Source organism: Vicugna pacos, chromosome 17 (genome assembly GCF_048564905.1).
Source record: "Vicugna pacos chromosome 17, VicPac4, whole genome shotgun sequence".
Lineage (NCBI taxonomy): Eukaryota > Metazoa > Chordata > Mammalia > Artiodactyla > Camelidae > Vicugna > Vicugna pacos.
In genome coordinates, this window is record NC_133003.1 from 20,319,956 (window position 1) to 20,333,752 (window position 13,797).

Genomic DNA, 13,797 nt, shown 5'->3' on the forward strand with positions numbered 1-13,797 from the left:
AAGGTATGAACCAAAAATGTCCCATAGTGAGTCGGGGGTCAAGCTGGGACATGAAGTTACAGAACTGGCTTCTTCCACATCAGACCCTGCTCCCTCTCACCATCATGGACAGAGTACCACTGAGCCTGGACTGGGCACTTCCTCTTGACACCATGCGTAGCCATAGCACACGCCCACCTCACCAGATAACATCTCTATTTCAGCAACATTAGAACCAAGTTTATAACAAGTTACCCAGCTGCTACGTTACCCAAAAAGGAAACAGGAAGGAATGTGCAATCACTGTCAGAGAAAAGGTGGGAGAGGAAGAGCTCTGTGCCCCGAGCTTTGGTTCTGCTCCACAACAAGAGACTCAGCAAGCCCCGTCCAATCCACGGGACCAGAGCACAACACATGAGGGAGGAACATTTCACCCACCCCTGGCAAGCAAAAGGTTTAGAGACGAGCTAATCAATAATGTACGATTTCCAAATAATGAGTCCAGAGTTCTGGGGAGTGAGGTCCTGCACCTGAGACCCTCAGCTGGAGAGACTATTTCTTCATTTACATCAGTGCTTAGCTCAGAGAGTCAACTGAGAACGGTATGATTCAGAAGAAGCAGTGGGCTTCGGACCAGGAGACCTGGAGTTCTAATCCAGTGTTGACTGGAAAAAAACTGAATTTAAATAGAGGCACTTCATCACTCTAAGTCCCAGCTTCTCAAACTGCAAAAGACAAACAAAACCTGCACTTTTTACCTGACTAGGTTGTGAGGATAAAGTAGGACCTAACAGATTTGAAAAAACTAGGTGCACACAGTAAATACTAAATGTTGCTGGGACTCTGATGATAAACATTCTCCAGGGAGGGATGCTGAGTGGTTCCCATGACTACCTGATGCAAGACAAGACGGCCTGTCTGCCAGGGCACTGCCCGGCACCTGCGCCCGTGTGTGAGCAGCCTGCGGTATGAACCCAGACACAGCTGGCCACGTGTACGGCAACCACAACCCCCAGCTTCTCCAGGACAGTCACGCTTCTACGTCTTCTGGTGTTTCCTTTCAAAACAGGAATGTATAACTAAACATATTAAGTGTATGACTAAATATTTTGGTGCCTTTGTAAAGATGTGTGCCCATCAGAAGCTGACCACCTTCACTCGCTCACAGAACCCCCGCCTCAGCCAACCTGCACCCAGCCCCCAGGGCTCGCTTTGGCCACTCGCTGAGCACCTACCCACTCTGGCTGCTCAGCAGGCTCTCCTGGCTTGTGGTCAGAGGCCACAGGTGGGGGCGAGTAATCCTTGACAGGAGTGGTGAATTCCACGGGTCCCGTTCCGGGCAAGGGGAGTTTCAGCAGTGGGTAGCTGGGATGAACAAAAAGGAGAGAAGAGTTAGGACATGACACCAGGCAGAGTCTACGCTGAGAAGACAGTGACACAGGAACCGCTGCTTTTGCACTAAATTCTCCCTCCTGGAAGGACTGCACAAATGCACAAAACATTAGAGTCATAAGTTCAGCGCTAGGAGGAAACTCAGAAGCCTCTAGATCAAAGTTTTTCAAACTTCTTTTTAGTCACAGGAAGCCCAATTCATAAAGTAGACTGGTTGGATATTTTTAGAGATGTAATAAAGGCAAGATGCTAAAAAAAAAAAAAAGAGTCCAAAAAATTTCTGGTCAAATTAGACATAAGTAAGACAACAATAAAAAACTGGGGAAACAAAAATCGAGAAGGATGCCGATTCAGACTGCTGAGCAAGTCACTCTAATTTTAAGGGACAGACCATGAAAACTGTGCACAACACACTCAGGGCGAGGTTTACAATAGACCAGGCTGAATACAAGTCCACAGATCCACTACACACAAAGGAAAACACTTGGCCTTACATCAAGAAGTTGGCAAATGGATGTGCTTTTGTTTCAGGCCTCACTTCTTTTCAAACTTTTTTAAAAATTGAAAATTAACTTTTATGTACTACAATTCACAAATTTTAAGTATATAGTGAGATAAATGTTTACATACGCCTACACCTGTGTAACCACTAACTAGATCAAGCTATAAAACATCTCCAGAACCTCTGAAGGTGGCCTTGTGTCCCCACTCAGTGAAAAGTATCCTCCTCCACAAACCACTATTAGAATTTCTATCATATAAACTAGTTTTGCCTGTTTCTGACAGCATAGAAATGAAACCATCCATTCCACTGTGTACTCTTGTGACTGGCTGCTTTCACTTAAATTATATCTACTAGATTCATCCACATTGGCACACACAGATCATTCTTCTCCACGTATATGTACTATTCCACTGAATGAATATATGACAGTGTATTTATCTATTCCAGTGTTGAGGAACATTTGGCTGTTTCCAGTTCAAGCTATTACAATAGAGCTGTTTTAAGAGTGGCCACCATCAAAAATTCTGCAAATAATATATTCTGGAGAGGGTGTGGAGAAAAGCAAACCCTCCTCCACTGTTGGTGGGAATGTAAACTGGTGCAGCCATTATGGAAAGCAGGCTGGAGGTTCCTTTAAAAAACTAAAAATAGAGCTATCATATGCTCCAGCAATTCCACTCTTGGGTATTCCAAAAAAGATGAAAACTCTAACTTGAAAAGAGACATGCACCCTGAGGTTCACAGCAGCACTATTTACAACAGCCAAGACATGGAAACAACCCAAGTGCCTATCAACAGATGATTGGTTTATGATGATGTGGTATATATACACAATATTACTCAGTCATAAAACAGAATGAAATATTGGCATTTGCAGCAACATGGATGGACCTAGAGAATATTATACTAAATGAAATAAGTCAGATAGAGAAAGACAATTATTATATATCACTTATATGAAGAATCTAAAAAATAATACAAATAAATCTATACACAAAATAGACACATACTCACAGATACAGAAAACAAACTTATGTTCACTCACCAAAGGAGAAGGGGGGGTAGATAAATTAGGAGTATGGGATTAAAAGATACAAACTATTACACATAAAATAGGCAACAAGGATTTTCTGTATAGCACAGGGAACTATATTCAATATCTTATAATAACCTATAATGGAAAATAATCTGAAAAAAATGTATATATAACTGAGTCACTTTCTTGTACACCTGAAAGTAACACAATATGACAAATCAACTATATTTCAATTAAAAAAAAAAGAACAGAACTATTATGGTAATTTTTATACATACACTCATTTTTATATAAGCACTCATTTCTGTTGGGTATATTCCTAGAATGAAACTTCTGGGCTGTGGAGCATACATATGTTTAGCTTTGCAGATAATACCAGTTTTTCAAAGTAGCTGTCTGAATTTGTGTTCACGTCAGCGGTGTGATGGGACTTCCAACTGCTCTAAATTTTTGCCACCGCTTGATCAAGTCAGTCCAATTAATTTTAACCACTTAGAGGAGGAGGTGGTGGTATCTCTCTACGGTTTTAATGTGCAACGAATAATGCTGCAAGTTCTTGCATATGCTTATTGGCCATTTGACTACATCCTACTTTGTGAAGCACCTCTTCCATTATTTTTTTTAAATTGAGTCACCTTATACACTCCAGATTGAGTCCAGAGTCCTTTATACAGCTATAAATTTCCCTCTTAGTTCTCCTTTCACTGCATCCCGTAAGTTCTGGTGTACTGTGTTTTTGTTTTCATCATCTCAAGGTATTTCCTAATTTCCCTTCTGACTTCTTCTTTGACCCACTGGTTGTTTTAGGATGTATTGTTTGATTTCCACACGTCAGTGAATTTTCCAGTTTTCCTTCTATTACCGATTTTTAGTTTCATCCCACTGTTACTGGCAAAGATACTGTGAATGATTTCAATCTTTTTAAATTTCCTGATGCTTGTCTCTGGCCTAACATGTGGTCTAGCCTGGTGAATGTACCACATTCACTTGAGAGGAATGTGTATTGGGCTAGCTGGTTTACAGTGTTGCCGTAAAGTCCTCCATTTCCTTATCCATCGTGTCAGGCTGCTCTGTCCATTATTCAAAGTGGAGTACTGAGGGCTCCAACTGTTATTCTAGAACTGTGTATTTCTCCTTTCAATTCTGTCAATTTTTGCTTCGTATATTTTAGTGATCTGTTGTGAAGTGTTACACGTTTACAGCTGCTACCTCCTCTTGCTGTATTGAAGCATCTGTCAATATATAATGTCCTTCTTTGTCTCTAGTAACCTTTTTAATGTTGTCTGATAATACTATAGCCACCTCAGCTCTCTTTTGGGTACGATTTAGCATGGAATATCTTTTTCCATCCTTTCACTTTCAACCTCTTTGTGTTCTTATATCTAAAAGTGTAGCGTATAACTAAAAGAGTCTTGTAGAGAGCATGTAGATGGACTGTCTTTTTAAAATCAAATCTGCCAGTCTGTCTTTTAATGGGAGAGTTTAATCCACTTACATTTAATGTGATTACTCACAAAGATTTACTTATGCCATTTAGCCATTTGTTTTCTGTATGTCTTATATGTTTTTTGTTTCTCAGTTCCTCCATTGCTGCCCCTTTTCGGGTGGGAGTTGATTTTTCTGTAGTGTGCTACCCTGATTCCCTTCTTTCCTCTTCTGTATATTTAAAAAGTTATTTTCTTAGTGATTACCTTGGGGATTATATTATTAACAATTTATAACAACCTAGATTAAGTAGCGCTGTTATACGGGGGCTCAACAGCAGATATGAGCAAGCAGAAGAAAGGATTAGCAACCACGAAAAGAAGATGCTGAAATTATGTAGTCTGAAGACCTTAGCTTCAAGTAGTACACAAACACTGTCAATACATCTTTGTCTCTCCCTTTTTATAGTTCTTGTCAGATTACACTTTATATTTATTTCCATTAACAAAGATTTTAAATTATTGTTCAACGCATTTGTCTTTTAAATCACAAAAGACAAAGAAAGAAATTAGAAACCAAACCAAAAGTACACCAGTAATGATTGTCACCACCGTTATTTTCTCTTATGGTTTCAAACTGTGCAGCAGGTCCACTGGTAACAAATTCCCTTAGCTTTTGTTTATCTGGAATGTCTTAATTGCTCCTTCATTATTGAAGTACAGTTTTGTAGAATACAGAACTCTTGGTAGAGTTTTTTCTTTCAGAATTTTAAATATGTGATTCCCACTGCCTTCAGGCCTCCATGGTTTCTGAGGAGAAATCAGTATGTGAAGAGTTGCTTCTCTCTTGCTGCTTCCAAAAACCAAAGGTCAGCTGTTTGGGGGTCGGTGTCAAGGGCTCTCTGGGGACATAGCAAAGGTTCTCTTGGGGAAGCTGCACACAGTGCATGAGCTGACCCCAGGGCTCTAGATGCAGAGAGGAAGTGTGGGGCCCAGAACGAAGCTGCTGGTGTTTTAGCCACACTACACGATGAAGGTAGACAGTACATTTTATTTATCTACATCCACTTCCCACACAGTAACTGCTTAAAACATACTGACTAAACTAAAGGTAGCGTATTTCTCATGATTTGAAATATTAAAAATATCTGTGAATTCTAGGAGTCTAAACATTCTAACAGAAAGAGAAAGAAGGGAAGCACACTCTGGAGCATCCACTTTCCTAGGACCAAGTCTCTTAGGAAAAGTCCATAGGCATTGAAATGCTTAAAATGGCTCACAGTCATTCTCCAAGCTTGCCCTGGAGCCACGCACAACTCCCCTCTTGTGTATGGGGGCTCTGCATCTGCTGGAACACGCCTGCCCATTCTCCTCCTAGGTAACTCATTTTCGAGGCCTCAGCTGCAGTATCACTTGCCCAAGAAGCCTTTCTCCTTTCCCCAAAGTCTGGATTTAAGGCCCCTCCTATGAGCTGCCAAAGTGCCCCATAACCACCCCAACCATGGTTCTTATCACTGACAGTGGACCTGCCTCTTCCTGTCTCTGTAACAATGATGATGGTTGATGGTTTCTTTCACTGAGTACCTACTATGTGCCAAATGGCTTCCATCTTTTTGCTCGTTAAGCCTCACCACACCTAAAAAGGCACACAGATGGCATATCCCCACTAGAAAGCGACAGAATCAGTATGGGAACACAAGCAGTCTGGCTCCTGAGTCCGTGCTCTTAACATCACACTATACTACCTTGTATTATGTTTCACTTTCTTCAAAAATTTAAACTACCATAAATTTGTTTTAATATAAGCAAAAGAAAAAGACTCTACAAAAATGCAAAATGCAAGGGAATAATCACTGTCCATGGCTACCAAATTTGAGACCAAAAGGAAAGATTGGAAGAAAAGTGTCAGGCAATTTTAGAAGTAAAAACATTCACCCTTCCAAGGTCAGAAAAAAAGACTCAAGACATTTAAAGAAAGAAGCTGTCTGGATATTTTTACCACCACCCATGTTGCTTTCGCAAACTTGCTTCTAGGACTAGATTATATCTTGCCCGACCCTTATCTTACAGGGGCAAAGGAAATAAACCAGGTCCCTAAAACCTCCCCTGCCTTTCCTGTCTCGGCCCCACCCATCCAGCTGCTCAGGCCAAGCGTTTTGATCTTGACTCCACTTTCTCTCACACTCCACGTTTGTTCCTCAGAAAATTTCGAGGACTCCACCTTCAAGATATATTCAGACTCAGCCACGTCTCACCACCTCCAGGGCTTCCACTTAGACTAAACAACAACCATCAACTCTTACCTGGAGTAATACACTAGCCTAGCTAGACTCCTTGCTTCCACTCCTGAAGTCACTTCTTTGTTTCCTAATCAGGTGCAGAACTGCAATCCACATCTCCCCCACCTCCCGGCCCACACACCTTTCTGCTGCTGTGCAGGTACAGCCCGCTCAGCACATCCCCAGAGGCTGCTGCTGCCCTACCCACATCCCCCCTGATCTTATTTTTGGGTATGCTGGCTCAACTTCCAACTGCCGGCCCTTGCGTCTCTTTGCCTGGTGTTGTCCCATTGCTTCTGGAGGCCTCTCTGCCTAAGTGAGACAGGCCACTAGTGCCGGGAACTCATGCTGGCTGGAAGTAGCCTTCAACTAGCAGTTGATGTCTTGGTGTAGATTAGGGGTCAGTAAACCACAGCCCATGTTCTGCTTTTATGTGGCCTGGAGCTAAGAGTGGTTTTTACATTTTTAAAGGGTTATTTAAAAACAAACAAAAAACAAAGAAAAATATTCAACAGAGACCACAAGTGGCCTTCCTACTGGTCCATTAGGGAATGAGTTTGCTGACCTAGCAGGCAGTCCAGCTCCCCACACCCAGGTGAGGAACTGTGAGGTGGATGTCCTGCAGTTTCTCAGCGCCCCCAGTGAGATTACTTTCAGTTGCCCAGGGGGGTAACTTGCTGGACGATGCACCTTCCCGTCTATCTCATTTTTCCACCTTCCGACCAGTGTTCATTTCATCTTACACATAAGCTACGTGTATTCAAACCCTTGTCTCAGGAGGAGCCCAAAGTGAAACACATCCCCTGCTCCCCAAATTCTTGCTTATCCTACAAGCAATAATGCCATTCCACTCCTCCACCTGCAGGCAGCCGAACACCTCTCCTCTGTACTCCCACAGCAGCCTGCAAACACTGCTCTACAGACTTCAGTCCACCTGCTTGATTTATAAGAGACATGTGAGAAGCGGCCATGCCATTCTAATTTCGGTATCCCCAATACCAGCCACATGGAAGATGTCCAGGATATGTGGGTTGATTATTTATCTATCAGATGCTCTACCAAGGACTAGCTTCATGGGTGTGCAACCTGTATGGCTGCAAAGGACCAGGCATTCAGAAGGACTCAGTGTGCCTGGGGTTTAACACTCTATAGCGTGAAGGAAAAGCCCAGCTGGGCTAACAAGCTAAGTCACAAATCTAAGTGTGATAAGTGTCGGTTTACTGATCTAAGTTCTGCTGGGCTAACTCATAAATCTGAAGTTTAGTGTCAATTTACTGGGCTAACAAGCTATACTCGTAAATCCAAGCTCAACAAGTGTCAGTAACGTGATCTGTTCCAAATTGATAAACTCCAGTGTACTGATTCCTTGCTTTTTGTTGTTTGAGCCTTATTGGCTAATAGCCCCATACTTGTAATTAACCCTATAAACCTCATGTGCACGTCTTGGAGGTGCTCAGAGCTTCGGAGCAGAAGCCCCTCTGAGCCCGCCAGCGTAATAAATCTGAGTACTCCAACCCTCCGAGTGGTGCTTGTTTCTTGGCTGGCCTGTTGTTTCCGTAACAATAGTAGCTGCATGGAAATTCTTAATAAATGTTTCTTTCAACTTGTGTTTTGTAGGTGCAGCCCACCACAAAGGAGCACATGCTGAGGATCTGGAGTGTAGGTTCCCATGTGGTCCCTCCTCCCTGGGACAGGTTCTTGACCACCAGCTCCCCTGCCCACTTGCATCCCAGGATCTCTCCTTCCCCTTCTTGTCCAGGTATCCCCTTTGCTGCCGTCCCCTGCAGGGGCCTGAATGCAAAACAAGGAGGGTGGGGCTCAGATGTGCATGTCCCACTGTGTCCTCGGGCAGGGTGAGGCATCAGCCAGCCCCCATCCCAGGCTGTCAGCTGAGCAGCACGTCTGGCGGGCATTTTGGCAGAAGCATGCGTTTCACCCACTCCCATCCAAGCATACTTTAGTATCTTTAATGGTACTTTTCTCCTGCTTTTTGAAGAAACAGCCCTGCATTTTCATGCTGCACTGGGTCCCACAAATGATGATCTTGACTCTACATTTCCTCCCATTCTCACTTCCAGTCACCTGTGATAGGGAGCTCAGTAGACACTGAAGACATACAGACAGAGCAACCAGAGAAAGGACACTCTGGGAAGATGCTGCATAGGACAGCCCCCTGGAGACATCAGGAGTGTGACATGTTTTCTCTCTTCCCTTCTCAGGGGGGAACAACAGGACTGGGGTGGGGTAGGGAAAGACTAAAAGGAGAAACTGTGGAGATCGCCTAATCTCTCTTCAGATTGAAATTTTGGGTGATAAAGGAGTCTCTGATCTCCTATAAGCCTTTCAGAGCTTTTTTGGAGCTTGTTTGTGAGGCTGGGGTAACTTCTGCTTGGGAGAAGGCTCTGGCTTTGCAATGCTGAACAGGACCCAAAAGCAGCTGCTGGAGCGGGTCCTCTGGGCTCCTGAGTCTAGGCGCTGGGACAGAGGCCAGTGGTGCTCTGGGACTTTGTTCTCCTCTATCCAGCCGGACTCTCCAAAGCACAGGTGCAGACAGGGCTTGTTACTCAGCTTTCTTTCTTGTTCACAAAAAGGATATAAGTGTGTCCAGAGAGTGGCCAAATGGGCATAGAAAGAGGGAGCCTGTTCTACAGTTCCCTGTGTGCCCACCCCCAAAGGGTCCACAGTGATCATGAGGAAACCTGAGACGTGGGCAGACAAGGGAGAGACATTGAGAAGTGGAGGCCACCACAGCTGAGATGTCCAGCCTCAACTGGAAAGTGCTGCTTTCCTCCAAAGAAAGAGGATGAGGAAAGGGCCAAAGTCTGTCCTCGGATGTCCACGAAGGCTGCAGGGTTATTCTCCTTCAGGAGGTCTAGAATGGCCTCGCTGTGATTCCAACTAGCTCTATAATCCACCCTCTATAATCAGGAGCAGCAGGTTATGAAAACACAAGTGACCCAATGATCCTCACATTAACCTCTGACCCGCACACAGACACTCTTCTTCACCCCACGGCGCACCCGCCACTTCCCAGGGCAGGCCCCCAGCAACAGCACCCTCTGCCTTGCTGGGCTGCTGCTGGGTCACACCGTGGGTTCCGCCGGCTTAATCTCTAGGAAATGTAAACAGATACCTCTTGCCACAGTGCCTACTTGCTAGAAGTTTCGTCAGCTTTTCCCAGAGGAAAGAGCATTCACAGCTCCCAGGGTGATCCACTGGTGATGAACAGGGTCCACAGCTTACAAGGCTGCTGGATCCAAACAGGAGCAAAAGTAGCAGTCCTTTGGGTTCAGCTGAACAAGTCTCTCATTCCAGGAACAATAAAGGAAAGCAATTAAATAGAATCTGAGTCTCTAATAAAACTACCAAAAGCTGTCCATTCATCACACTCGTTTCTGCAGGCAACCTGAAGCTCTGGCAAAAAGAAGAGCTACTCTGGACAGAAAAGCTTTCCAGGGAGAAGAGGATAGTAAGGCTTGGGCCCTGGGTCCACGATCTCTAGCCTCCCGGCCTGAAAGGCCCAGAATCTGTGGATCCTCTGATACAACCTTTATCATCTTTGGAGGCTAAGAGACTTCATTTAGCCTCAGAAATTTTTTCCTAAGCCAATCAGATTTTAAGGGAAAAAAAGTCCTCAGTTTATTTATAATCACATAACAAAGATGCTGGTTTGGGAAAACAAGTACACAGCACTAAGAATGTGATGGTACAGCTGGTACAGGGCAACTGTAAAGACAAGAGGAAACCACAGTGCCCTCAGAGGGTGGGGCTGAAGGAGGCAGCAGGTTCAGAGGGGCAAGCCAGGGAATCAGCCTCCCGATCCTCCTGCTGGGGGAGTGCTCAGCTGAATGACCAGAAGCGCAAACAGGAAAGGAGGCGAGGAAGACGCCACCTATTCTTCCAGGAATCCTCGACCCAGGGGTTCTCCCAGGAAGCCTCCCTGGCATTGTCTCCTTTTGCACCAAGGCTGTGTCACCTCTGCTATGCATGATACCTGACGAGGGAGGGGCTGTATTCTGCGTCGCTTTGGCTGACACACTTCTTGGCATGTATTACAAACATTTTTATTGACATGGCTATAAAACCCAACTGTATGTTCTCTCCTCTACTTCTATTACACAGGGCCACTGCTTCAAAAGCCTCTCTGTTCTCTGTCTAGGCAGATCGTGCTGAGCCCTTCTCCTGGCCCAAGGCAGCTGAGACTCTTATTTCTCAGGCTTCTTGCTCAAGAAGCAGACTCCTTGCAATAAAAGGTATCAGCACCAGACAATGCTCTTCATAAAGTTCATGGCACCATGGTGAAGCGGAAGAAGTACAGATTCTGATCTGCCAACACAGACCTGCCAGTTGCAGCACGTACCACTTACTACCCTCCAAGCTAGTTTCATCATCAGAAAGAACTAGGGAATAACAACCACCTCCAAGGATGTTAGGCAACCAAATGAAATACCCCGTGCCGAAGCACTTGAGGACCGAAAGAGCCAGTGGCCAGTGAAGGTTAGTCTTCCTTTCCCTTCCATCAGGCCAATCCTAGCAGAGCCTCACAGACCCCTTTCTCAGGACCGATATTCAGCCAAGACACCTGTGGGACATAAGACAAGCATCTGCCCAGCTTGGCTGCATCTGGGCTGTACTGGTTATTAAATACTGTTATTACTACATCTGCCTCCCCCCACAACCTCCATCCCATTCTGACTCACCCTCAGTTGAGGAGTCCTCCATACTTGAGACCTTAGCCATCTCATAGTCTTCATATCAGAGGCCTCCACATCATAAATCCAAGGACAATTTGTTTTGAAACACTTGTGTGATATCAAATTATTCAAAGATAAAGCCCAACTGCACGCAAGCAGCTGCTAAACATACCCTACGTTCCTTGTCCAAGAAGCTGGCTGGTCCCAGCTGGCGACACCCAATCCTTGGAAGGTGCACAGTAAAGAGGAGACACCCCTTTCCTATAGCTATACCTGTCTTTGTGGAACGGGAATCACAACTACCTCTTCAACTGAAACTGCCCATAAAGAATATGAGTTTAATTCAATATATTCATCCGTTAGGTACTTACTTACCAACCTCCCATATGCAAAGGTACACAAAGAGAGGCCGTAAGGAATTGAGAATTTATGAAGGGGGCGCTGGAACCCCTCCGCCTCAACGGAAGGCAGTACGAGCAACAATAACCATGACTATCACCACAAACTGCTGCTCCTGTTCCAGAAATTAGAATAAAAGAGGAAACACTTTTAGCTGAGATGTGGCAGAACTTTAGAGAAATTTTCAAGACAGACCCACAGCTTAGTGGTTCCCAGGCCTGGGAACTCAGGCCCAGCCAGACCTGATGAATGGGGAACTCTAGAGCAGGGTCCAGTAACCTTGCTTAATATGCCCTCCAGATGATTCTCATGCTAGCTCAGGCCTAGAAAAGCATGACTTCAGAAAAAAATTTTTTATGGTTTAGATTTTTTGCAGGTGGAGGTAATTAGGTTTATTTATTTATTTTTAATGGGGGGGGGGTACTGGGGATTGAACCCAGGAACTTGAGCATGCTAAGCAGGCATTCTACCACTGAGCTATACCCACTCCCCCGCCAGAAAAGTATGATTTTTTAAAGAGAGAGATGGATCCATTAAGAGGGAAAAAACCAAGCAAATCCAAGAACTGGGTTCTCAGAGCACTCCTAATCCATCAGTTACAGGATGCAGCCACAAGTATCTTAGCTTGCACAACATGAATTAACAAAGTTTAAACATCAGCACAAATACACGGAGCCAGAGTGAGAGTCAGGAGGAACAGAGTGCCACAGGTATAGGCACTAGAATCCCTAGACCTGGATTTGAACCCAGTTTCCCTAATTAGCTGTGTACACTAGGCAAGCGTCTAATCCTCCATTTCCCTTTGCTTAAACGGAAATATAACTAGACCGCTTCCCAAGGTTTTTGAGGACTGATGAGACATTTAATTGTATACCTGAAGCACCAACACAGCACCCAGCAGGAAATTCTCAATGAATGATCCTCATCTTTCCCAGTCCTAATTAGGGAAGAACTTGGGATCATTAACAACTGAACAGCGAGTTCAGTCCTGAACCATCCTTCCTCCAGTACAGCACTAAAAACATCTACAAATGCTAGATGTACAGTGAATTTGGAAACCAGAATTCTTTCCAAAGAAGGATAATGAGGCGGGCTCTTTTCATGACTGTCAGTGTTTTAGAGCCAAGAGGACCACCAAGTATCATCTTACATCAAGCTTTGGCTTTTACAATGTCCTCATTAGCCACAGTCTCCAGGGTTCAACAAGGCCCTGTAGAATGACAGTATGACAGATGTGGACAAAGGGCAGCTACAGCTCTCACAACAGTCCCTGGTGAGCACAGCAGGCCCCAAGAATCAACCAGAGGTCATAAGGAGGCTCCACACTAACACAAGAAAATGACTAGACAGTAGAAAACCAAGTCTCTGGGGTTAGCATGCAAGATGGTATCCAAGGATACCATCCAAGGATACCATCTTGGCCTTTCAACACTTGAAGGCTTCTGTTCTTAACCAGGTACCAAAGGAAGCTGCCACTGTTGAGAAGGAAAATTAAAAGATCATGCCTTTCAATTATCTTGCAGTTTCTTAGAAGCATCCAAACATTATTTTAAGAGAGATTATCACTGATGTGAACCAATCTGGTGACTCACCAAGTCAGGGCCAGCCTGGACTATTTTAGTTTAGTGGTTAAACACCCCAGAACTAGAGCTCTCCATTTGGCAGCTCTAATGAGCCTCAGGTTCCACTGTGAAAAAAGCATATACAGTCCAAGGGCTACAGAACAGCCAGGGTTAGGAAATCTATGGTCCCAAGACACTGGCTCACCATATCCAGGGCAAGTCTGAAACATACCAGCAGGCTAAGATGCAGAGCCCCGTGAAGAGAATGATGGGGATGGGGTAGGATGCACAGAGCAGCCCATGGTGGTAGAAGGCCTGAGATATCTTCTCACGCAGCCTTTCAGTCAGGGTCATCCTCAGCTGAAGTCACCTTGCTGCCATCCCGGAAAGTGACCATGGATCAGCCGGGCACACGCTGGACAGCACTGACAATGGACACCATCTGCAGGCACCTGGCACGAAGAGAGAAAAGCCAATTAACAAAGAGTACTTGGCTCTGCACAACAGGGCTGCTGGGGGAGGTGGCA

At 44.7% G+C, this 13,797-nt stretch overlaps 1 protein-coding gene across 1 annotated transcript in view; it reads right to left on the reverse strand.

The window, feature by feature from the left end:
- The window catches only part of SCAP (SREBF chaperone), a 61,575-nt gene that overhangs the window by 21,703 nt on the left and 26,075 nt on the right, over positions 1 to 13,797 (reverse strand). The window contains exons 2-3 of the mRNA XM_072941172.1: positions 13,503 to 13,722; positions 1,215 to 1,344 (exon numbers count right to left, since the gene is read on the reverse strand). Of these exons, the coding sequence (XP_072797273.1) occupies positions 1,215 to 1,344; positions 13,503 to 13,624 (252 nt within the window). The 5' untranslated portion in view covers positions 13,625 to 13,722. The remainder of the gene's footprint in view (positions 1 to 1,214; positions 1,345 to 13,502; positions 13,723 to 13,797) is intronic.